Source organism: Helicoverpa armigera, chromosome 14 (assembly GCF_030705265.1).
Source record: "Helicoverpa armigera isolate CAAS_96S chromosome 14, ASM3070526v1, whole genome shotgun sequence".
In the NCBI taxonomy this organism is placed as follows: domain Eukaryota; kingdom Metazoa; phylum Arthropoda; class Insecta; order Lepidoptera; family Noctuidae; genus Helicoverpa; species Helicoverpa armigera.
In genome coordinates, this window is record NC_087133.1 from 10,380,630 (window position 1) to 10,407,998 (window position 27,369).

General features: G+C 36.0%; 2 protein-coding genes across 2 annotated transcripts in view; one reads left to right on the forward strand and one right to left on the reverse strand.

Annotated features, from left to right (window-relative positions):
- The first annotated feature begins 7,640 nt into the window (after positions 1-7,640).
- The window catches only part of LOC110375327 (rootletin), a 62,061-nt gene continuing 42,332 nt past the window's right edge, over positions 7,641-27,369 (forward strand). The window contains exon 1 of the mRNA XM_064037934.1: positions 7,641-8,366. Coding sequence (XP_063894004.1) covers positions 7,668-8,366 — 699 coding nt within the window. The 5' untranslated portion in view covers positions 7,641-7,667. The remainder of the gene's footprint in view (positions 8,367-27,369) is intronic.
- LOC110375342 (microvitellogenin) lies at positions 21,375-23,400 on the reverse strand. Its single transcript, XM_021333418.3, has 2 exons — positions 23,250-23,400; positions 21,375-22,707 (listed from the first exon to the last, which is right to left on the reverse strand). The coding sequence occupies exon 2, from the start codon at positions 22,693-22,695 to the stop codon at positions 21,427-21,429; it is 1,269 nt and encodes a 422-aa protein (XP_021189093.3). The 5' UTR covers positions 22,696-22,707; positions 23,250-23,400; the 3' UTR covers positions 21,375-21,426.

Below are 27,369 nucleotides of genomic sequence, written 5' to 3' on the forward strand. Positions count from 1 at the left end.
GAATCAGTCTTGCAACAGTTTAGCAGGAAAGGAAATAAAGATCAATAGATGGGTAAGTATTTTGGGCTTGAAAATCGACATACCTACCTGCCCAAAGCCAAGCCAAGCTTCACTGAGGTATGTCAAGTGGAATATTTTAGCAACACAAACAAAATATTCAACAACGTATTTCCTGAAAGCCGAGGTTACATCCATGGTCACGCAGCCTATAACCTATCAGTGCTCCAATTCGACAGGATCAGCGGATCACGGCGTGACACGGAGGTCAAAGGGCACCTCGAAGTTTGACGGTGGTACATTGTTTAACAGATTACGTTGTAAATAAAAACAAAAGAGATGAGATAATTTACTATGTCTTACGCGAAGTCCATTAGATTATTTTAATGATGATTAGTCTTTTTTGTTTACGAATTTGTACCTATGCCTAATAAGTATTTTGGCATCTATTACAATAACAATTGAAGCTACGTAGGAACCTATCAATACCTCACTAATTCAAGTCTAAAACAAAATATGAAGGAACTCATCAATACTCTTAATTCAAGTCTAAAACAAAATAGGTAAAGCTTTTGCATTAGTGGTTTTTTGGAACTCATCCATACTAAGGTATTTCATTCAAGTTTAAAACAAAATACTTAAAGCTTTTGCATCCGGCATCCTTTTTATCTGGCTGAAACGTGCACTGTTGACACGTTTCACGATACGTAGCGTAGGTAGAAATATTTTGTTTTTCAATATTCATGTACACCCACGTGTGCCAATTTGATAACCAATATGGTGAAAGTGCAGTCTTTATCTGTCTATAGATTAATGTGTTATCACATGTTCAATAACATAATGAAGGATGTTTTTTTATAATACAGTACTTAACTACCGAAATAATAAACCTGTAGGCTAATAGACCTACAGTAGTAACAAGTGTGACGATAAGAGTATTCAAAATAGATGTCTATTAGGGCTATTTATAAAGGTAGTCGTAATAGACAACATTTTCTAGCTTCTATATTCAACTTTTCATAGTAGCCAATATAAGGTGTACTTTATGTAGGTACATTTGTGGAGAAAATTCTCCCCAACTTACCCGATATCATTTTGTCCCCAATGAAATATCCGTCTTCACGTGAACTCCTTTTGTCAAGGAAACTTCCGTGAGGATTTATGTAGAATTGATTATTGTTCATCGAATAAATAGGAATAATATTTACATATCAGTTCCTGGTAATTTGAGTGCGTGATATTTCTTTGTTGACCTAGCGTTGACATAGATTTGACGATGTCTGGTATTGTCGTAGTCTGCTGCACCTTGTCTCTTATCAGGGATTTTTCCCCAATTTGTGTATGACACATGCTGCTATACATATAATGGGCGAAGGGGTCTAAATCGAAGGTTGTAAGCTACGCTTGGCACGTCGTTTATATAAACATAAACAAGCATATGTTGCAGGAGCAAGTGTACACTTTGCCTTACTGCCTACCATATATAATCTTTTCCTTCTCGTCTCAATCCATCCTAAGGTTGTCTGGAAGAGATCGCTCTTAGCGATAAGACCGCCCATTATGTCACCTACTTTAACTACCTAGGTTAAGATCAAAAATGTAACATTGGTGTACCTAATAAAGAATATCTATCTATCTATCTATCATATGCTTCAGAAGACAAGTTTAATTGTCTAACCATACAAGAAGTAACGTATTGATATTGATCAGGTAACTGGGTTGTGGTTATCAGATAGGTAGCTGCTTCAAGTAAGGCCTGGTACATCATCTGCGATTGGTTAGACTGAAAGTAGATCACAACGTAGTCGAGACAGAACAAGACCATGATGATAGGGATTTTTTTGTGTGTGGTACTGCTAATCGTTATCAGTATAAGTACTTACTTTAAATGCCGTTGCATTTTTCCATTCATTTGACCGATAAACAAGTATACTTTGTACTTACCTATGCAGCTTTTTATCTACATTGCTTGTGTTAAGAGCATCTGCACTAAAGTGTTTTTCAAGTTACTTACATAGTCTGTTGTTTATTAGTGTATTTATGGTGGTTTGACTTTAGAGTTTTCCACATACCTAGCTTGAAGAATAGCAAAGCAAATAGCCAAAAAATACCCATTTAAAAGAAAGGGGCGCATTCCATTCAACCTCTTTCTACTAAAGGTTGAAGGTCATTTTTGATTTATTTCCCAAGGTAATTTTATTATGTCAACAAAATAACTCTCCTATTGTATTTTAGCCGTTAGATAATGGTTAAGTACTATTACTTACACGGCAGATATTACGGTAATAATAACCGTAGAATTCTATCATTACGTACAATTTGCGACGTATGTGGAGTTCACCTCGAAAGGGACAAAGGGCTCCAAGATAATATGTTGTGTTGTAACGTCAGAATATCGTTGATGTTAAAATTTTCCACCGGGGTCGACGCTATCTGGCTCCATTGGAAACCTTCAATGTTCGTTACAGTTGATAGTTTGTTTTTAAAAATATAATGAAAAAATATTGTATTACAAATCCATTATGAGTAAATCATACTGAGGACACGAACTTATAAACTGAAAATTGCGAAATTAAAGAAATATTTTGCATAGGTACGAGTACACACAGTATAAAGTATTGTGACTTTCAACTGACTTCTAATAATTAATCAACTATTGTGCCTACTATGCATTTATTCTTCTGTGACATTAAAATAACTGAAAGACAGATTACTTTGCTTGATATTTCATTTTCACATTTTCTATTTACCTACTATAATATTTCGTATTTAATAAATATTAAATACAATCATCATAATATAATACTGTACCTATCATTTTGTATGTAGGTAATGAAAATTGCTCGGTTACTCGACTTGAATAGCTGCACTTCTTACTCTCACTCATGTATCTCAACTTACGACTTTTCACATCAAAAATTATAAATGGATAACTGAACAAATGAAAATCAACATTTAGGTGTTCCTAAACTCTACACAATTTTTACTGTTTATTATTATAACCAGATAACACAATTAACTGATACAATTTCAGTACATATATCAAGACTAAAATAACTACTATAAAGATTGAGATAAAACAAATAAAAAAAGGCGTAGTGGCCATTGTCCAAGGTTGCAGCGCAGACGCATCGTAGACGCTGATTAGACGTTATCAGTGTAAGTGTGGTTTGTACTTATGCTATCTGTGTGCTTTTAAAGAAAAGAGGGAAAGTATAGTGAAGGACTGTCTGGGAAAATATAGGTGTGCTCGATTTGAGTAGGCACTTAACTTAAGGTAAACAATCATGATACTTACACTACGTACTTAAAAAGAATAAACTGAGAACTGCATAATATTTCAATCGATCAAGTTATTGTTATAATTGTATCTATTTATATTATGTAATTCGATTTCAGCGTATTCTATTTTTAAACAAAGTTTTTAAATACCTAACCAGTTATATCAAGATTGTTTATCTTTAGATAAATAGTAACTGAAATGGAGTATATGTGTACTAACCTTTTGGAACACAAATCTTCTTCCGGGTCTATAGACAAAGTACCTAGGTGCTTTTGAATTGTTTATTTCACTTTATGCAGTTCACAAACTTGTTCAACAATTTTCATCTCTTTTGCACATATCTTAAAACTCATTTTAGTACCTACAAAGCAATCTTAAGCAAGTACACTCAAACAAAACGTGATATTAATTAGTACATTATCCACCTGACCTGTCCTGTTCTTGATAAGATTGTAGGATTATCTATCAAGGATTTGTTGTTCTCAAGAATCCCCGGTACCCTGTTGTTTTTGTCGGTACATTGTACCTACAACTAATAATAAAGTCTTATTATTATTTATATAAATAGATTACGACAACTCGATATATTTGGCAATTTATGATTTACTGTAAAACAAACAATTGTATTTTTTGTCTTCTTATGCTTCACGGATTTTTTTGGGGGTTAGTGGCTGCTTAAAAAAAGCTGATTGCCAAAAAATATTAAACTTTTTAACCTTTGTTCAGGGGTATGCAAAAATGTCTCTTTGACCTACGTCTTGTCTTGTCTCCTTGTACGTGGAAAAAAAATTCATGGGAAATCACTGTTCTAAAACATGGTTCAAGAAAAATATACTTATACATATCTAGACAGGTGGGTCACAGGTCTCTAGTGATTTACAACGAGTGCATTACTCTTAGAATATCAGAATCCAAAGTGCAGCAGCCTCTAGTCTAGACTACTTCAACCACTAATTAGTTTCATAAATTATATAACGCAGTAAAGACAATTAATTAGAAAAAATGCGTACTCATTTGTCCCAGAATAGCAGCGTCGTGTTTTAATTGACTTCATCCAATAATTAATCAAAATAAAAACTATGAAAGAAATATGAATTAATTTGTTCCCCCTAAAAGCAAACTGTGTTTTGTTTGCCAAACTAAATATCAATAACGAAGGCTCACCAAAACAAAAGACGGTACTTATCCATCGAAGGTTCTAGGAGACTCATCCAAAAAAATCCCTTCCAGACGGTCAGCATAATGAATTTATTTGTTGGCCACTATAAGCAAGTCGTGTTTTGTTTTACGTGGTAAATATAAGGTGGTAATAAGGGCTCACCAAAACAAAAGAAGGTATCCATAGAAGGTTCTAGAACTCCAATCTATTAAAAAAAGTTCTTCTAGACAGGTCGTGATCAGGTCAGCGGTGATTTTCCTGTGGAGTGCATTACACTCAGCTCAGACGAGCAAAGTGCGATCTCGTCCAGACGACGCGACCCACTTGTGTTACGTAAACATTGAGTTATAAACATTTCCAAGGATGTGTGCTCACGTGATTGTTCCTTTAAGTTTTGTGAGAAAAGTCTGTTAGTTGACTTGATAAATAGATTTGTTACGTAGAAATATTATGTTGTGTTCAGTGGCAGATCTACATATACATGGCCATTGTGTGCAGGTATGCCCACAACCCTCGTATACTTGGGATCTTCATTTCTTCTTTTTATGTACTCCTATATATTCCCTTATGTTTTTTCTTACGTACTCTCTTTACGTACTGGGTATATACTCCTCTAATGTACTCTCTTTGTTGGTATGAACTGTTCCAAATACGTACATAGTAGGTAACATGCAGACCCTTCAAGTGCTGCAGCCTTTATCGAAAACCTCTCGACTTTAGAAACGACTACTCAATTAAAATTTTCGTAAATACCCTTCTAAGCAATACCGAACTAAAATAAACACCGAACTTGTTACAGGTAAAACAAAAACACTATCAAATAAGCTAACAAAGGGTTAGAAATAACATAATACTTTGTGTACGGCGATTGAAAAATAAACACCGTAGACGCTACGCCGTAGCACCGTAGCACCGTAGAACAGTTTTTGTAAAAACGCTACACGAGTTTCGTAGGCCATCTTATGGGTGATGCAATAATATTTGTTTACTGATCATTTGTATGAAAAAACTAGTTTCTTAATTAAGACTCGTTATTAAATTAAACCATAACATTATGAACTGCGATTGCAATTGTCGTGGCAGTCATGTGCACTATGCGTGTTTCCGCATACCTTTGCCCGTATAAAAAAGATTATTTTTTATCAAATTAGTATTAATAACGTCCACTTATAAGTTGGCAATTAAGTATCTTCGTTCGATAATTATATCGCCGTGTGAAAAGGTCGAGATTGGCATTAATTATGATATTATTTCAATAATTATTGGGTCATATATCTTGTGGTATGGTAGATAGACAAACATAGTTTAAGCAATATGTTACATGAATAGATAATAGAAGTACCTAACTAAGTACCTAGTGTTTTGGTACTTAATTACTAATCACATTATTTAATGTAACACGCCCCATTATATGGGTAACTCACGGTACAGTCAATTCCTTAAAGACATTTTAGCTTTATAGATTGTATTCATATGCATATCGTTTTATGATCCTTTGAGAATAATAACAATGCTTAGAAAATAACCCTTCGTATTATTGAACTGCGTATCTTGCTATTGAATCTTTAATTCAAAACTCAGGTTCAAGTAACGAATGCCGGAGGTATCTGTGGAGATCTAAGGGGGACGCCTATGTTCAGCAGTGGACGTCCTATAGCTGAGATGATGATGATGTGCGGGACTGTTGGAAGGAGTTATCGCGGCCCTGGTCCATTAAAGGCCTAAGAAGGCCTAAGAAGGAACATGATGGGTTTTAGTCAGTATGAATCTGACCATCCCTCACGCTGCTAACCCCCAGTTGGAGGGGTCATTTGATGATTTCCCATAAAAAAAGTTCAAGTAATTAATTGAGTAAGTGACTGACAGAAAAGACGAAACTACTAAGCATGTGACACAAATCTCAAGTAATTAGTTTAAAAATATTACGCAACGCTAGCTACTAATTGTAAGCGGGTTCAAAGATCACGCTCGCTAGCTCAGGAGTTAAGATAAGTGCGCCCGCGCCGGTCCGCTTTATTGCCTTGTATCCGGGATGGTTTGAGTGGACTTCGATTGCTTATTGCTGATATTAATAAATTCCGGATCACGGGTTATGTCGCAATTAGTGTTGTTTGTTTGTTTTGTTTGTAATGTGATTTATTTGTATTGCATCTATATAATGCCGGCCTGCTTAGCGTATCGTTGGTCTAGTAGGTAGTCGCAAAGGGCGACTGCTGCACTTGGAACCTGACTCAAGATGGAATAATAATCGACGCTATAGAAATTTCTTTATTTTAAAACTGTTACAAAGTAGACCGCAGTCTCGAAATAGGTGAATGGATAACCCATGCAAAGGAGAGGTCTCTTTCCGATCGTGTCGGATTGCCGTACCATGAGAGTGAAAGTCTGTCTGTCGCACTTTCAAGGTAAAACTACATTTTAGCTCTCAGATACGGGCATCTCCTGAGAAAGGGCATAGAACATATGTGTAAAGGCTAATTTTTACCCGGTTGCATGAAGTGGTTCTCCCGAGAGTGGGTGATACAGCTTGGAACAGTTGTATAATAAATCAGTGTGATAAATACAACAGTGTAAAAACATGCATGGCCGTTTACATAATTGCATTGCAACTATGTTTGTAAACTGAACATTGTGACGTGTTCTCATGTATGGAATAAGTTTTATTTTTCAAAGTATTGCCGATAACATTCGATTAGAAAGTAGGTTTATTCATTGCGTGTGCCTGAGCATGATGCTTACATTTTTATGACAGCTTTTATTAGGGAAATAATGTCGTAATAACATCTTCGGCTTTTAACGAGCGTATTTTGCCATCCGAATATTTTGACTTGATCAAACTTCCTCATGGCTTTGGATTGGGAATCCGCGAGTGTTTGCAATCGATGGCTCACACACTGACCTATTTATATGAAAATAGACTTTCAATAAACAAGTAACAATAGCTATTGTTCATGCCTCAGAACTGCTATTGAGCTAAATAGCCCACGACATGTAAACTCGATATTTTGGTGCTGTCTCTTTTAACACCACATAATGTGAAAAAGGCAGGTATATCGAAGGTATTTGGCGATGAATATCGTGGTAACGGGTGGTAATTGTCATTACCTGACTTGCAATTTTCCGACATTTTTGTCTGAGGAATCTTGGTCAGTAGCTGTATAATCGTAGTGAAGGTAGAACGTTGACTTAGAATAGTTAAATGGTTCTGTAAACTAGACTGTGAGAGATATGGCTCATCCATCTAAAGGTCCTCATTCAGCGCGATCACGAGCTCCACTCAACGAGGCTGGAGCAACATGGTGGGAGTTGTTCGGAGACCTAGACGTGACGTCACAATACTACGTTCAGAACGAAGCCGCAGACTCACACAATACTAGTAAGCGTACCGAAGACAACCACTCATTCAACAACAATAATTTTAAAGTACAAAGAGCATTAACTTCAAAACTCTATGGAAACTTTATTGGTAGAACTGTGAAAAATGTTGATCCTAAAGGTAAAGTATTGAAAAAATGGAGGCAAAAGCAAGCGATAGCAGGGTACGAGCAAGCTAGGCAAGAACTTATTACTTCACTGAAAGAAAAATTCGTTGGTCCACTGCAACACAGCAATGTGTCCCCTGTGCTGTACGACAATAAAGGGGATAATACCAGAGCAATACCAACGATTATAATAACTGGAGACAATGTCGAAGAAACATCAAATTCGAATGTAAATCGTGACGGTGAGAATGTGGAGGAAATTGATTCCAATTGTGTGAGGGGTAAAGTTGAAATTACGAATGCAGGTGTTGAGGATGTCAGTCACGCAAGGAGGCTTCAGATGGGGCCAGGTGGTGAGCTGGCACAGTGGAGGCTTGCTCCTCGTGGCAGTAGGGCGGCGGGCGCGGAGGGCGGACTACGCGGGCTTACGACGACCGACATGCCGGTAAGTAATGCACTTTATCTAACGCACTGATTGACAATCTAATTGAATTGACCGATAATGGACGTTGTTTTATGACTTAGATTTGTCAGCCGTTGATTGTTAAACCTAGTTAAGTCTGTTTACAATTGAAATGGTCATAAAATTTGACCCAATTTCCCCTTTATCTTTCCCGGGGGATCTTCATTAAGTTCTTTAACTATTTAAACATTTTTGATCAAATAGATTTCCATTCTCCTAATGCAAGCTCTATGCAAACAAATTGAACTTTGCACATATATCTAGTAGCAACATTTGTATTCCAAAGCAAGGATGTTATCGACGAATTGAAGGCAGTAAACAGTAGGCTCCGTAAGTACTGCAGGGAATAACCGATAGTCATGCCATCGCGAAGTAATCGGGAACCGGGATCTACCCTGAGTTTTTGTACATGGACTTCAAACTACTTACTATGTATGGATTTATTGTGATCGCTTTTCGGTAATGCATGGATTTTATAGGCTTTAGTAACGGCAGTCGGATTATGTGTATTTACTATTTTGGGCATTAACCCCAAATTGATGAACATCCATTTTGATAGGATGTCTTGGTTGTTATTTCGACTTTGAATGATATAATAAGGTAAGTAAACGTAAGATATGTTTCACAAAATGTGAAAGATGTAATTTTGTTGCAGAAATACTTAACATGTAAAAAGCAAAGTGCTTCAAATTTTGTCAAAAATAAAGTATCTATGAAAAATTATGATGTTGATAAACGTTCTCACACACCCACAGATTACTAACAAAAGTTATATATTATTAGTTAAAAATTACATATTTATCAATAAACAGGTGTAACCAACGTGATTCAATATTATTTACATGTGGTATCGTAGACGGTGGCCTCAATTACGAGTTATCGGTAATTATCTTGGTCTAGAAGGTATACCTTTATCAACCGTGTTTTAACACGTGAGACAGTTATGCAGATACATAGATATTACACCTGGTGGTGAATTTCTGAATTTACTTATTTAAATTCCGTGTTTCTGTGAGCTTTATTGTGCTTTAAAAGATATGTAATAAGTATGTAGATTTAAGAAAGAAGGTTGCATACTGCGAACAAAATGTAAACAGTTATCTGGGCAGTTGTTGTGGAACCATTTTCTTCAAGATTCCTCTGTGTCGCATGTATCTTCTTCTAAATAATTTACATTTTGCACTATCTCAAAAACAAAAGCTTGGAATCTCGTAACTAATCGTAGCCATAAAAACTCTTTCAACCAAGAAACAAAAGTAACAAAACCATCAAAAAAACTGGGCCAAGTTCCACAAGTCTAATGAAACAATCCGCTATAAAAACGCAGTGATTACTGTTGACGCGATAGGCTGAAATGGCTTCATATCTGTTTCGCTATGTACTAATGTCGCTTTAGCACGTAACTGCCTGCGAAACGCGCAACTTTACTAATGTTCTACGCCTTACTACAATACGCATTGTGCGTGGATTTTATTAAACTGAATTTAATCTTCTATCTATGTTTTATCTTGCTATTCCATCTTTCTATTAAACTGCAGATTACAATACTACAATAGGCGATACAACTATTGATGGCTTGACATATGGCATTGTGTTGCCTCTTCTACGATATCGTATCTTAGTTTAGCACACATTTGGAAATCCAATATTCTGATAGCCTGCAAAGAAAAGTACAATATGTATTCAGCTGCAATTTAAAATATTACGTTTGATGAGATTTTTTTGGCTTTCATTTTCCTTTTTATACATCCTCTATCCTTACTTACTCATCCTCCGAGCCTTTTTCCCAATCATGTTGGGGTCGGCTTCCAGTCTAACCGGATTCAGCTGAGTACCAGTGCTTTATAAGAAGCGACTGCCTATCTGACCTCTTCAACCCAGCCAGTTGCCCGGGCAACCCGATACCCCTTGGTTAGACTGGTGTCAGACTTACTGGCTTCTGACTACCCGTAACGACTGCCAAGGATGTTCAATGACAGCCGGGACCTACAGTTTAACGTGCCATCCGAAACACAGCCAATGGTGTCTAAGATATACTTAGAAAGTACATACAAACTTAGAAAAGTTGCATTGGTACTTGCCTGACCTGGGATCGAACCCGCGCCCTCATACTTGAGAGGTTGGTCTTTTACCCACTGGGCCACCACGACTATTCTCTATCCTTACTTACCTACTCTTTTTACAAAATTACCTTCCATTGCATTTACAAATGATGCCAGTGGATATACCCCAAATGCATACCGAGAGAACTAATAAGTTTCCAAGTAAATACATATGTACAAATATCTCTTCTTGCCTCTTAAAGCCTCTTGCGCACTGTAGATACGGGGTTTTTTTCTAATGTGGGTAACTAAGGAGATAGGTACAACTAACTAATTACTTGTATAAGCTTTTATACCTCTTTCGTAAGCACGTGTAGATTTGTACTACTAGGTAGGTACTAATTAACACATTTTTATCCACAAACAATTGATATTTTTCTAAGTACTGGTGTGGTGACCGTGAACGCTGTACTTAGGGATACCTACGTGATAAATATAACGTTGTCTATTATTACTATTAAATATACCGGCCCAAATCACGTGCTGAGTTGTTTCGTGTGTATGTTTGTTTGTTTGTTTATTTAGATAGATAAACTTTGGAAATGCTGGACTGGTTTTTAAAAGACGATGAAAGCTTTATCCCACCAAAAACATTAAATGTAAAAAAAAAGCCAAGCCTCTACGCAATTCTTCCACCGTAAAAAGTTGTGAGATCGCATAGAAGCCAAGTCCTGTTCAACTTTATTTGTAATAATAAATTAATATTTTGTGACTATATCAATAGTTTTGTTCACATTCCAATAATATTGACTTGGCCATGAGCACAATAAACTATAAATATATATAATACAGCATATCTGGAAGAGGTGAAAGTCAAACATGAAGTTTAATATCACAGAATTAAATACTTTTAGTTTATTGTTATTAAATGACCGACAGTCAGAATCATCCAACATCAATGAACTGCACATGTACTATGGCGCATGTTTAGTCTATCGTGATCTCAAATTCCAATCAGTCCATAATCAGTCCAATCGTAAAATCATGTCCATATATAAATTTATCAATCCAACGGTATTTACACGGGGATACACAAGGAGCGACTTTTAACTTGTGCTCATGGCCAAGACAATATTATTGAAATGTGAACAAAACTATTGATATAGTCACAAAATGATGATGATGATGTCCTCCTAGCCGATAATCGGCTACGGCGGCTGTTCTCACGTAAGGAGATTAGCCAACTGCGCAGGACATATTATAGTGCACAAGCATTTGCGCAGACACAGGTGCACTCACTATTCCTTAACTCTCATAGCCCGATGGGACGGTAATCCGACACGACCGGAGAGAGATCAGGCGCAGGACCGACATTTACGTGCTCTCCGATGCACGGGTGTATCAATCACCAGCTTCCAGGCTCCGGGCTGCTTTGTGAAAGTCTTCTAAAACCCACAAAGCGATTTCGGCCCGACTCGGGAATCGAACCCGAGACCTCGTGCTCAGCAGCCGCACTTGCGACAGCTAGACCAACGAGGCAGCTAAGTCACAAAATATTAATTTATTATTACAAATAAAGTTGAACAGGACTTGGCTTCTATGCGATCTCACAACTTTTTACGGTGGAAGAATTGCGTAGAGGCTTGGCTTTTTTTTTACATTTAATGTTTTTGGTGGGATCTAATTTATTTTTTGTAGGTCTCTTTCTTTTCTAAGTATATAACAAATTAAATTAGCTTACATGCAACTTACTAAATATATTACAAACTAAATATGTACACCTAAAGTAGCACGAAAAATGCATTAAAAAAAAAATGTAAAAACTTTTCGAAATCGTCGAATTTTCGAATCGAATATCTTTTAGAATCAAAGGGGTTTATTTCAGAGATAGATGGCACTATCACATGAAATTATTTGTTTTTTTTTTAAGTACTACTTATACTGAGCTATGTAACGAAACCATAGCGCGATTTAGACCAGGACAACGCCATCTATGAGCGAGCATGGAGTATTTATCGCACTGCATTTATATAAAAGATTTTATCATTATTCATTTCATTTTACCTAGCTTTTTTATTCATATTATGTATTTAATTCATATTTAATACATAATAACAATATACCACACTATGTAACAATAAAACAAATAGTAACATTTTGTACATAAATAAATAACAAAGTTATCAATGCAGTCAAAATTCATACACAATGTTCTTGAAAAACCGCAAATATAAATTTGTTTCCTATTTTTTTATTAATTTTTAAGGTTTTTATAATTTTCCCTTTATATGTAGCTAATAACCTGTCTTGGTGCCAAATTTGAAGGTTCTCAGTTTGCTAGAAGTACCTTAGACTTTTGATGATCGGTCAGTGAGTGAGTCAGTGACAAAATGGTGTAACTTTGATCCCTCATAACTCGTAAACTATTTATTCAAATGTCTTGTAATTTTGAGACTGAGCTTGTTCTAATACTTACTCTTGGTCATCGAAAATCTAAACTCCTAGCTTTGTTCACATGGAAGATACAGGGGGCTGAAATAGCCGCGAAACTCTTCGAGAAAAGATGGTACGGCCGTGCCCGCTTTGCTCGAGTCTTGGCTGGGGCACTGCCGTGCCCTCAGATTCCTAACTTTTGGGATGACCTGTGTGTGTGTTGTGTGTGCTGTTTAAAAGACCAATATACATAGTTAAAAGACTTCAGAAAAAGATTCCTAAAAAATCTATTTATATTATTCTTAGAAATATCTCCAGTAAGTAGGTGGAAAACTATTCAAATAGTGATTTACTTATCAAATATTCTATCGAATTTCCATAGAAACAGTTTTATCGTTGTTTTTGTTTATTGTATTTTAATAAATACACTATCTAACTCATGTTATTTGGTCACTCAGTTACCATGTCAGTAACTATGATCTCATACTTAACTATTTGATAAGACAGAGTTCTTTATAAAGAATCTAACAGCTACTAGCAATAACCATTAAAATTGTAGACATACATATTTGGATTGTTCATCGTTATTCACGACCATAACATTGTCTTAGACTATTGTAGGCCTTATTAGGCGTAGCATAGAGTTAGTGACTTATAAATGCCTTTCATTAAAAAGTTGTACAGGTAACCTTTTTTAAATTAACAGAATGCTATTTTTTGAATCGTTTGAATCGGCAGTTTTACTAAGGTGTTTGAAACTAATGATGTAGGTAATTAGGTAAACTCTTCATTAAGATGACTATCGTCATATATTAATAATATTTCGTAGCCGATCATTTCCAACCAGGAATCGAACCCGGATACTCGTGTCTGAAATCCGCAACACTGACATTTACACCGAATTTTTGTCCACAAATGATTATATTTGGACTTTGCCCTCGTGATGATTTCATGATAGATATTACGTACTTATATTTTTTCATCAAACTGCGATTATCATATTTAAATATTGTCATTGATAGTATAATTAAGTATTTGGTAATTAATTGACTGAATGTTGATGTTTTTTTTTTGGTACATTCAGCGGCTTCTTTATTTGATAAGGTTCAATGTCACATGACCATTTTTAGGCTAAGAATAGGCGCGTTTATTTTGATGTTGCAGCTACGGTAAAATTAAAATATAAAAACATCCTATTAAGATCCCTGACGCGCGAAAATTATGTTTAAGCTTATTGCAATAAGAAAGAATTGATAAATATTGAACTAAGCATTTTTTTGAACAAATGTAAACTTCTCACGACTACGAGTTTTTTAACCTTTCGTTACAAAGACCGATGCATCAAAAATAACAAGATTGCATTGCGTTTTTATTGCTATCGTAAACAATATGAAACGTAAATAAAACAAAGGTAAATGAACTCGAACAAGAAAAGAAATGATCATAACAACGTTTCTGAACAGGACGATTATTCAATTCAGGAGGTTCAATGTCGCCTTTACCCCTCTTTCGGATAACTTAACCTTATTAAAATAAGTCACTATTAAAGTGTGATAATTCTCTTTCTTAATAACTGGTCAGATAAGGCCCAGAATCCGCCAAAAATTTGACAAGAAAAGAGCGGGGACATCAGCTGCAGACTTCGCCAAAGTTGACAGGAAAAGAGCAAAGATATTGACTGAATGTCTTTATAGACGCACCCTGTCTTCGCTCAGTTTCGGTGCTTAATTACTTACTTTAGGTATACTTACTAGGTAAACACCAGTGTTTGGTATATGTTGAAGTTTAAAAGTATACAATACTTAACCTGGTTTCCGTCAACCTATGCTAAAATCGACCGCTTAATTCTTGAGAATTATGGTTATGTCAAAGATTGGTCTGAACAATTTACCGGAATCAATCAATCAATAAAATCGATCTAATTGAATTGCGACGCCATAGTTTACACTTCCGCATCTCTAGACATGTAAACAGGGTTATCAGTAAGTATACTGCTAACATCTATTAATTTGCTGCGTAATTATTACTTAAATATTTCATAAATTAATTCAAGTTCGTTGCACCGGAAAGCGGAATATTATGTTACAACCTATATACCAATCATACCCTATCTGCCAAGGTAATTTAAGCCTAAGTACTCTTGAAATAGAGATCAAGTAAACTGCAAATGATTGTTTGCTGAAAAGTGTGCAATGAACTGAATTTCCTTTTTAGTATATTATCAGAGGATGTTATATTTTTAGACGGTTCTTATTTTGTTAACATACTGCCATAGTTTCACTAGTTGTGAACTTTGACCCTAGGCTAGGATAGAGTTGTAAGGAAATCTTTTGTATTCATGTCTATGCCATTGCCATGCCGTTTAACGATTTGCTAAGATCATGCATGGATATATAGATACCAGTCAAATTTTTGGTCGGTCTGATAGAAATAATCGTTGGAATGTGTGCACTAAGTATCCTTCATCTCCAATTATTAATTCAAGATTCAAGTACGATTAAACTATCAATATCGACCGATCAAAAGTTTGCGGACATCTAAATAAAACTGGGATAAGGCTGAGAGGATGATGGCTTCATTACGAGGTGTGAAAATAACACTTTCTCTAGTTTTTCTTTTCTTTAAGAAAGTGTTCTGCAAATTTTACGGGGACGGTAATAAAAATAAAAATAGCTTCCAAGTAAACAACATTAGTGATAATGACATAGTTAGGTAAACGGTTGCAATTAGACGCGATTAATAGCGTACTTAGTTGGTATCGGTATCACGCTGATGCTGCGTGGAAAGGCCAAGTTTATATGAGTAGCAGTGACCCGTGGGTTTACCCGCATACCGTATGGAACGTGCTTTACGGAGCATGTTTCGTTGAAGGCTTCAGTAGAAAGAAACGTTTTAGTAAAGTATAAAGAACATACTAAAATTCGGACTTTTTAATAGATGTCGTACAAAGTAGAATGAGTAATATAAGAGATTATTGTTTGTATTATTCCTTAAACGTTTACAAATAAACATTACTTGGAAGTTTTATTGATAGCATCGATTTAATTAATGAGTGTCGTATAAGAAACATAATTGTTTTCAGTAATCGAAAGTGACCTTTATTAATTATCATTATTCATAATTTTCGAGAAAGTATAATTGAATCATTGAATAAACAACATTAATTCGGTCTTGACCACATAATCTGTTCAACTACTTGGAATTCGATAGATGACGTCACAATTATGAAATCAATTGACAATCTAAGGGCAAGCATTATTTATAATTATCTAAAAAGTATGTGTTGGCAAGTGGCAATAGTTAATTACTTATCGTAATTTGAAAGTGGTGTTATCTCTACTAATTTATTTATCTTGTAATTGCAAATTGATACTAAGCACTTTCATTAAAAATAAACTCGACAGCCGGTGTTATTATTTTCATTGAACTTGGCACATATTTTCTTAAGATAGTTTGTATTTGTTTATCATAAGACGATATACATAAACAAAGTTTTAAATTATGAAAAAATGATTTTTTACAATCAGGAATATACAACGTTCTGACCTGTCGCACCAAGAACCACGTATTTTGCCTATTCAAAAGTTATTCGGAATTACATAGTAAGCTACCTACTCCTAATCAGCCCTATTAGATAGTTATACCTATCTTAATCTTACACGCTTCACGCATCAAGCTCAATAATGTTTTACTTCTACAACAAACAACTGACTGATCCCACTCAAAGATCAGCCGTGGTACACATACGGCGATTAATCTGATAATCCCCACGCCACCACCACGAGCCCACCTCACGCGTAAAACTCATGTGGCTACTATCAGCCGACCTCCATGTCAGACATGGAGGTCGGCTGATAGACTATTCAGGCTGTGATAAGCCGAAGATATCTGCATGTTAGCATTGTGTATCGAGAGCACTGGGGCTAACCGGATTTATGTATGCAGTTGACACGCCTCCTTTTAAGCATTGATTCTGATCGTACGAGTAGTTAGATGCGTGTTGTCATACCTTATAATCATTTGGTACAGTTGTAAACAGACAATTATGTCAAAAATATTTCTACGTTACGTAGCAAACCAATCTGACTTACAATAATTAAAATTATGGAATTCGGCGTTACTTAGCGGAAATCCATGACATAAAATGTTGTCGACTGCACTGTCGACACGTGCTTCGCCTCTCCACTTCATCTTCAGGAAATGTTGACTCGTCGACCGCTCGGGTGCGAACTCAAATTCGAAATTGTCGTAGGACATTTTAAAATTTATTATCATGAAAATCCTGAAAACATGTATTTTTATGCTAGTTTCTTTTATCTGTTTTGCTTGTATTAGGTACCTGTATTAAATAACACTCCACACAGAGTAGGTAGACTTGTACCACATATTATTCTCTAGGTACCTATCAAGTATTGGGTTAAACGGACATGAAGAAATAAGTAAGCAGTTAAAAAAAGGAAAAACAGGATTTACTGAAAATTTTCGTGTTTTAAACTAATTTTGCAATGACAATATGACATTATCCTGTGTACGCAACGTAGTGGGGTGACCGAAATCGGAGCAGTGTTGCCATAACTTGTGGTAAACAAATGTTCGTGGCATGTCATAAATTGCTTGCGACTTGTTAAAGCAAAGTTGGCGGCCCTTTATCATTTAATAACCAAATTAGTTATTGTCATTTCGGGCTTCGATGATTAGCTTTTTATTTTGTAAATAGTTCTGTACTTACCTATTTTTACTATATCGGTATATCTTACCTCTAGATGCACCAATAAATGTAGTTAATCTTGTTTTATAAAACTCTGTTGCAAGTCGCATTATCGAAACATAAACTGTGCACAATAACAAAAACAATAAGTAGATACTTACCTACTTACGTTATTATTATTTTGATAACTACTTGCGTAAAATCGTAGTATTCTAGAAACTTTACGAATTATGTTTATAAAAAGTTTCCACATAAAATAATATTTTTTCGGTTGTTGCCAACCTGTATTGCAAGACTCACGTGCGTGCAAGGGACAATCTTTCGGCAGAATGGTAGTAAACGCAAATAAATTTACATAAGGAAGGTATCTTAGAAAAAGCTTTTTCGTAATTTGGGACAAATTGGTACAACGTACTTCGGTGTGTATTCTACTTAAAACTTTTTGTATTAGAAATCTCATAATTTTCATGATACGCAGTAGGTATGTCACGGTTGAAGTAAATATGAAAAGTCTTGGCAAAGAGACACTGTCAGACATTGCTACGACTGCGACGGCGTAGCAACAACTTACGCTACGCTTATTTATTTGCAAGCATTTTTATCTCGTAGTCGTATGAATAAACTACTACAATTAAGACGCTGACCAAGTGATAAAGAAACAAAAGCAAGTAAAAAATCTAAAGTTCTGAGTCATTTATTACAACACAATTATGACAAATACACGACAAAATTCAGTGTCTATGTCAGAACAGCTCTAACTGAAAGTAAGAATAATTTGTCTGGCTAAACTCACGACAAGCCGTCTAACGAGCAATGTTGCTAGTCAGAACAGACATTTTGCAACTTGCAAATGACGCCCGTAATTACCTGGAAAATTGCAAAAATATTACCATTGCCTGTTTGCAACTAGCGAAGCAACAACACTCAATTACGTGTTGCTTTGAAGTTACACCTCTTGTAACAGCACTAGATGTTACAATTCGAGTAATCTACTCGATTGCTCACCGATTGCCGACGAATCGAGATCGGCGGTAAGCACCAGTTGGCACAATCGATAGGAAGACGAGCACTCCCATTTTTATAAACAACAGCAAAAAATTTACTCACATAAAAAATGGGCCCATCGAAAATTTGGACTCTATGTCAAGGGCGTAACGCATTCTAATTTTGAAACGGAAGTATGGTAACGGCAAAGTTATGTTTGTTATATTTTACCGGTTAACCAAGATGGCGGCTTTGACACGTGACATAAAACGATATTTATGAGCGGGAAGTTCGCGAGTCGGGATGCGACATGCGAGGCGGTCACGAACCGCGGATGTACGGATTAAATGAACGATTTCTATTCATGACGATTTTATGTGAAGCAGGAAGGCTGTCACGGGACATGTCGAAACCTGAGGAATGTTCCTTATACGACAATATCTGTATAAATTATGCGAATGTTGAAACAGCAGCGGCTCGGCTTCATGTCGACGACGATTCACAAGTTGTCAACGTAATTTGCATGGACTTGCTGTAACAAGACGTTGAACTGGCAAATTGTGGCAAGTTTTACGAGACTCATAAAATAGCAGCAAAGCCTTGTGTAAAGAGATAATGAGCATTTAAATGGCACTGTTTCATGTCTTGAATCTATGAATAAGTTTGTACCAAGGCTTAAAAATACAGCAGAACTGAAATACTTGAACATGTTAAGGCATAAGTTTGTGAAAACATTGAATGAATACCCAGAGTTCAATAACATGACTACATCAATACGTATTTACTAGAACTTCAATATTTTCTAAAATCAACGAAAGTCTAAGAAGCATCAGCTTTTTCCAAAGGCATTATAAAATTACAACTTAGCCATTCATTAACATTCACATTTCAACTTCAGAAGACAAGCCACAGTTCTTGAATCATTCATTGTAATTCAAGATCTTCATTCTAGTGCTCCAATAGAGCTATTAGAGCTGTAAGCAAGTCTCTTAAATACTATAACAATAGCAGACATTTTCTAACAACTAACTAATGTAGTCTATTCAGTAAAACAAGCCAATTACCAATTAAGGGGATCTATAGTTTCATTCACGGCTAGAAACCTGAAGTGAACATTCTATAGGGCTTAAATTAAACTTAAAACTTGAGTTAGTCTGCCAGTTAGATATAATAACAGTAGATAGTATTGTTAATAACCAGTTAGCTGTTCGTTATCGAAAAGTTTGACACTAATGAGCTAAAGTTTTCGCCACGCGAAAAATAGGGAGCGAACGGCTTCGTTTAAAAAACTGCGGGTTTTTGTAGTCACAAATATTTCGCCATTAAATCGTGGTAAATTAATAATATTATGCCTTCGAAAGTTTTAGGTGTTTTTCGCAAACGGCAATAGTTTGATGGGGCCTGTTAATCTTTCTCATAAGGACACACTTTCAGACGAGCTAGGCCCCCATGTGGTTCTTTTGTAAATATAATATTACTAGAAGGTTCAAATATAAGTATTGACCTGTACTATATTTTTTATAATTCCATTAATTTAGCAAATTCAGGTTACCAGAAGGAGTACTAAGTATAGGTACGTCTTACGAAGTACCCCTGCCGTCTGGTCCCGTCGCGGTTCGTTTATTCGGCAAGATTATCATTTTGGTTGTAAACGTTTATTGTGACCCAGTTCGACGATCAGGCACGCACGCATTAGATACAAATAAACACAATCGTCTCCGGACTCAAACTGCTAGATTTTTGCTAATTTATTCCGCAAGGTTGGAAGGTTTTGTGAATTATTTTTGGTAAATAAGATGAGGACCTAAATTGAAAGAACTTGAACAATATCTCCATTTTGAATAAGGCTCCAGAGGATATTTTGAGCAATTTTTGTCAGGGAATCAGTCAGTTATAGTCGAATCAAATCATAAGTTGATGTATTATTATTTTCAATAACTCTGTTCAAAGATGTTCAATTGTTATTGTAATTAGGATACTGATCTTGATTAAAACTTATTTGTCGACTTTTATTTGACCCGCGTCATGTTAACCTTTGTTCGTCATATTTAAGTCAAACTTAAGTACTGCGCATTCATTAATTTGGAACTTCAAGTCATTCTACTAGCGTAAGTAACGCTCGGGGTATGAGAATTAGTGTTTAAAACTTTACTTAATATAAAAAGACGGCACCGTTTATTTACGGAAATATTGAAACAAATTCTTCAATGAATTTTCTATTTTCTCTCATAAAATACTTTCTGATCCCGAAAATCAGGACAATTATGTTTGCAGACGAACTTTTTTTAAAAACCAAGAGAATTGGAGTCATAATATTTAGAGTTAGAAATCAATAACAAAGGGTAATGTGATAAGATTACGTGAGTCAATGTCCGAATGATAGCCAAGCGCGCTGGACCACACTCGACTTGCGTCATAACTTATTCTTTTAAACAGCCTATATAATTGATAATTAAATAAACGACTCGCGTAATACTGAGTGCGTAAATCAGCTACTGTTGGACTGCCTAGGTCTGACTACAGGAATAAATATGGCAACTGCAAACTTGTACCAATTGTTTACTAACTACTTACCTACTTACTACTACCTATATACTTTGAAGTACACATACTACGTATGTCACATACGTACATACGTCTTCGACGTGTTAAAACAAAGTTAGAACTTTAAAAGAAAATGAAATACTTAAACCATTTGTTTTTAAACATAATTTTATCAACATAAGAAGTGAAGGAACAATGTTTGAAAGAAAAAATGTAGGCAAGGTCTATTTCGCATAAAGTTATATTAGTTTTTTTCGAGTCGCGCCGCACTGTTCTTTGTTCGCATCCAGATTCCTCACATAAGATTCACCGTAAGACAGAAGTTTGACACTTAAAAAGCCTGAATATTCCAGCATAAGCGATTATCATCAATATCGCCCTCATAACCGTGGCCCCACAGGAGTCTGTCTCCGTATCCGTCCACAGCCACAGCCAGTTTCAGTCCTTGATTGTATTTACAGTTTACAATATGGAATACGAGGGAACCATTTTTAAATCCGGGTTCTAAGTAATATCTATGTCTGAGTTCGTCGGAATTGTTCGAGCCCCAGGCTTTCCTATCTCCTATATTGTCCACGTTCACGTCCAATTTCAGATACATGTTGCAGTCAATGTTGTACAGCTTGAAGGTGACGCCGTCGTTGTCCCAAACAGGAATGAGTTTCCAGCTCACTCTCTCACTGGACAAGTCGCAGGCGTTGTCACCCCAAACTAGTCTATCACCGTAGGAATCCTTATGCACATCAAGTTTCAAGGGTTGGCGGAATTTCAAGTTGGCTATAGTCACAGCGTCTTCATTAAAAATGTGTTGAAATGGTTTTGGGAAATAGTTACGAACCACATCGCGAGCCCCACCGTTCCACAACTTGTACGCGTATGACATGGCAGTTCGTGGAGCATCATTGATAAGCCTGTCGATGATCTGTCCTCCAGCCACGTCTGCTAACGACCGAGTCGCCATGATGGCACGTTCATAGTTAGAGTTGGTGATGTTTTTATATAAATAATTAATTGATTCCAATTTATTTAGGAAAGCCACATGGCTGACAAACTTTAAGCCTTGAAGATCTTCAAATAGATCGGCATCTGGACAGGCGTAAAGAGCTCTTTTTTGTAGTTCCATGGTGAGAATTAATATCTCTCCTGAATCAGGTTGACTTCCATACACAACTACTCTGCCAAGATCATTGTTGACAATGCGTGCGATATCCTTGGCACAGTTGGTGTTGATGCGTGACGCGTCCGTGACGGTGACGGTGATGACGGAGTTGTCTCTGATGTAGGCGCTGGTGTCGCACTCGGAGCAGCTGGCGACGGGGATCCTGTTCGGTATCTTACTGTCCCGGTCGGCGCCACCGCTCACCACGTGGTACTGATGATGGACGTTGTAGCAGTTAGTGAACCCAGTGATACCGCCCTCGGAAACAATTCTACCCTCGCCCCAGTAGTCCACATGTTGAATCAGGTTGTTGAGGGAAACTGGTATTTTCACCAAGTTGTACTCTCCTAGGTAAGGAACCTCGGAATACGGGAATAATTTATCCACATTTGTGTTGTAGTTTGGTTTCTTTGCGTTCTTCCAGTTGGTAATGGAATACATCTTGAAGTTCGTCTGAAAAGAAAATATAATAAGATAATTTTAGAAACCAGTAGTTCTTTACCTATGATAGTCCCTTCAGTGCCCTTTACTACTTACTTCTAGATTACCCTAGGTGAAACTGCGGGGAGAGATAATACTGGTCAATGCCATTGTTTTAAGCACCTTCACATAAACATGGACATGGACATATTTGCGTGAGTATCTGACCGTATACAGAAAGAAAGCTGGTAGCCGGCGCCAATGTAGGTACTGGCCTTATTGCCGCTTGCCCATTCTGGCAGTAACTAAAAGGATGCAGATTGAAGGAACGGGAAGCGTTCCTATTCATTCCACATTTTATTCTCTGGGTGAGGGTTTTCAGAGGCCTGTGGCCTGGGCCTGAGCAGTAGGACGATAAAAAGGCTGAAGATTAATGCAAAATAGACAAATACAAAAAAAAAAACGTCCGGCTGTAATTAAGCCAAAAGCACTGATGATGTATAGTTTCCTTTAGATTTTAGAGATTGGAGTAAAACTAGCTATTAGCTGTAAGTAATTAAAATAAAGTAACTTACTGTAACAACACCTCGAAGTACACTGTATGTATATATTTACAAGTTTGTGGCACGTTCTTTTATAGTAAAAATTCTTGGATATTATACCTTATCATATTCGGCGATGACCGCAAAAATAAAAAAATATGAGGTATTCTATCATATAGACCGCAAAATTGGCGACACTCGTGACCTATTTATTTGTACTACCTACACCGAAAATAAAAACAAGTCAAGTTCGAGTCGGATTTACGCACTCCGGTTCCGTATAATGCTATTGCTTACCTACATAATAAATATTCGATTATCGAAAAAACACTGTACTGAGGCAAAATGCCGTTCTTAGAAATTCATGTCTATGTTGTCACTCATGGGTGGGTCGCGCCGCAGTCATTTGAACATTCAGTCTTTTCGGGTAGTCAGAAGACAACATCTGACAACCAGTCTTACCACGGGTAATCGGGTTTCCCGGTTTGAAAAGAACGGAACATCGCTCATTGCAAAGCATTTATAGGATATCCAATATAATTTCACATATGGATTCAAAATTCAAATAAATACCTAATTAAAATGACAATTAGTGATGACGAATAGTAAATTTTTATACCCCTTTGGACGTTGAACGTGATTAATTTGAAAGGAAAACAAATGACGATTGAAATAATCACGTTCTTTCTAATCACCTTACACCTCGATAATAGTCTCCGGGGGATTATTTTGTTTTCACTTTATCTTGAATATTTTTATATTATGTCATAAAATCTATCGAACGATATTTTTTAGGGTCACAAAAGGACTTTCGACTTTGGCTTACCTACCAATTTCCTTTACCTATTGTCCTTTATTATCGAGACAAAGTCCACTGGGCCAAAGTGCATTTCAGACTGTTATCAATCAGACGATCAAAGTACAATCTGCCAAAGAGCTTGTTCTTCGTTATCGATAGCAAAGTTGGCTCTGTATGCGAGTAAGTTTAAGATCATTATTTTTTATTTATAAGAGTAGGTAAGTAAGAATTCTTCAGGGAATTCATCTTCATAATTATTGAACATTTAATTGCGTATCAACCTCTTAGTAACAACTTTTCTCAATTATCTTGGCGTCAGATTCCAGTCTTTCCGCAACTGAGTGCCTACTAGTGATTTTAAAGAAATGACTGCGACTGTCCTTCTCAAACCGCCCAGTGAACCGATGCTGCTGACTACCAACACATAGGAGCAGAATGTATAAGCAAAATTGAATTTTAAAAAGACCTAAAAATATATGTATTTTGGAGCCAAGAGCTATCGTTTCAAAAATCGACAACTGTTCTATAAATACTGCCTACAATAATATTGTTACTGCAGTGCTTTCAATAATAACATTCGGATAAGATAACGTAATGCATTCGCTCCCGTTTTTTATTGTTATGACATTATAATTTATCGATTCGTGAATGCAGTTGTTGTTTAAGGAGACTGAGCTATCACGACATTATTTTAAAGTGTATTTTTACAGGATGTTACAAAAAATATAAAGCTGAAGGAGCAGATGGGCTCTTTTTGGAACTTTATAAGTATAAACTTACTAACTTAAAACGCTACCAGATAAGAACATCTATAAACCTACTCATAAAAATTAAAGAAATAATTAATTCCGCTTGCAAAATGGGCATACATTGAAACCCAATAGGTGTCTAAGAAAAGACAAAAAGTCATGTTAATAAAATCCACTACATCGAAGCATCCACTTAAATATTACTTTTATTATTTTGTAACACCCTTTATAAAGTTACGGAGATGATAGGTATAATGTTGAGCATGCAGCAATCATTATACACATAAAAGTGAACTTCATTCAGCCATTGAACATTAGGGCTTAGGGACTTTGCATGCTGCTAAATTTTTATTCAGCTGAATAAAAGCTTACAAAAACGGTATACATAGGTAGATGTTTTATCACACGAAAGCGGGTGTCTTATACTTAGCCTTCAGTAGTAGCTGAGTCACCGAATCATACAAAGATGTGTATTTAGCCTTTACAAAAAGTAGTATGGCACACCCGCTTCAACGAGGTAATATGTCTATAATTTACGAATTTTTGTATAAAGAAAGACGACAGGAAAAAAAATATTTTCAAAGGTAATGGTTATTTCTGAACAAATCACTACCAGCATACCTGGATACCGAAAGGAAAATAAAAATAAAAGGTATGTGGTATGTAAATAAAGAAATTTAAAAAACAAATAAAAATGAAATAAAATAACTGTATATTATATTTACATAAACAATACGTACATTACTAATACTGTATAATTTATACCTAATGTTCCTAGATACATATACCTATATAAATATATAAAAACAACTATGATGCAATGAACAGATAGTGTTCTTTAAACTGATTATTGTGGATGCGTTAATTCGTAGTAAGCGTAGTAGCCGTAAATTCGTAGCTTCGTAGCTCCGTAGACATATGAAGTTCCAGGTAGGCATACGAAGGAGCTACCTGTATTAATTAAAAGGACAGAACATAAGGTAGCTCCAAAAGTATATAAAAAAGCACTTCCAAAATTATTTAAATCCTTTCTTCAACTAACATTTGATTATAATTTGTGTTTGACGCTTATCACGGATTGTATCGGACATTGAACCCGTCGCACGCAGAGTGACGCACACGCACGTATCGTACTGAGGATTTCAGCTATAAGCAGTTGTTATTGTAGGTATTTAGCTAGGATTTTCGCATTAACTATTAATTATTGGAATGTTAGAAAAACGTGCTCGAGTGGTGTCATGAAAAGGCAAGCTTAGTGAAGTGAACTTGCAGGCACACTTGAAAACCTTCAATAAGTTAGAATACAGGAGTGTGATTAGGGTACACAACTGTTTGGGTCAGGTCACCCAATAATTTACAAACACCTTCCACTAGTACCTACTATTATTAATCAGAACCTAGGTCATAAAGTTTGTAGCCATTGGGTGCTCGTTATAAATAGTTTCCTAGTTTGTCTTGTTGAACAATATATACCTATAATACAAGTAATTTTATGAATCCTTAGGTACTTATATCTGGATTGAATAGGTCAGATAGGCAGTCGCTCCTTATAAAACACTGGTCTCAGCCGCATCCGGTAAGATTGGAAGCAATGGAAGCCGACTTCAACATAGTTGGGAAAAAGGCTCGGGAGATGTTAAGGTACTTATACTATTGTGTGTCATGTTACTTAATTTACCTCGGCCTGACTGTCGCTCTGTCACGCCTAAACTGCTAGTATGTAAATAAAAGTGAGTAACTTGAGTATAAGTATTTCACTAAACGGCAGAAAATGTTCAATCGATGACTATGTAAAAGGTAATCTAATACGTACCTATTTCTTTTTGTAACGTAATGATAAGCAATGTTACAACTCATCATAAAGAAACACTGTCTTAGGCAAAGGTACTTGGACGATTAAATATATGAAGTAAAACTGTTTTATAGGAATACGTTACATTCCGATATTCAATCAGTAGGTCTGTAATAGATAGGTAGTTTGCTATCTTGTAAAAACATCTGCCGCATATTTGTACAAAAAGTCAATTGTCACTTTAGAAAATATTTAATTCAACTTCCAGGTATTATTTACTTTTGAGACAGATGTAAGTAGGTAGGTATAGGTATTTTTTAACGACGTCAAAAATCATCAAATGATCCCCTCCCGCTCTGTGGGTTAGCAGCGGTGACTAAAAACCGTCGTGTTCCGTCGTAGGCCGTCGTGTTCTATGTAACTCTTTCGAACAATCCCGCAGCCCTAAGTATAGGACCTCTGGGGTACATAGGATCTTGCACGTCTCGTCTTGGCGGAGGGCGTAACTCATTACACAGATGTTTATGATATGTCATTGTATTCGTCTTTCTGTCTGATAATATGCGACCTGATAAGTTCTGTACTAACTGTTAATTAAAGTTATAATTATTAGAAACATATTAATTAGGTAAGTAAATTAATGGCACATTATCGAATCACGTACAGGATGCCCTCCGAAAACAATAGTGCAACGCATACGTCCTACAAAAGTCGGTCAGAAAATACTTGTTAGAATGTCTTACAAAAAATCTGACGTGAGCGGGAAGGCTTATTGTAACACACGAAATAACTTAATTTAAACTTTGTGGTTAA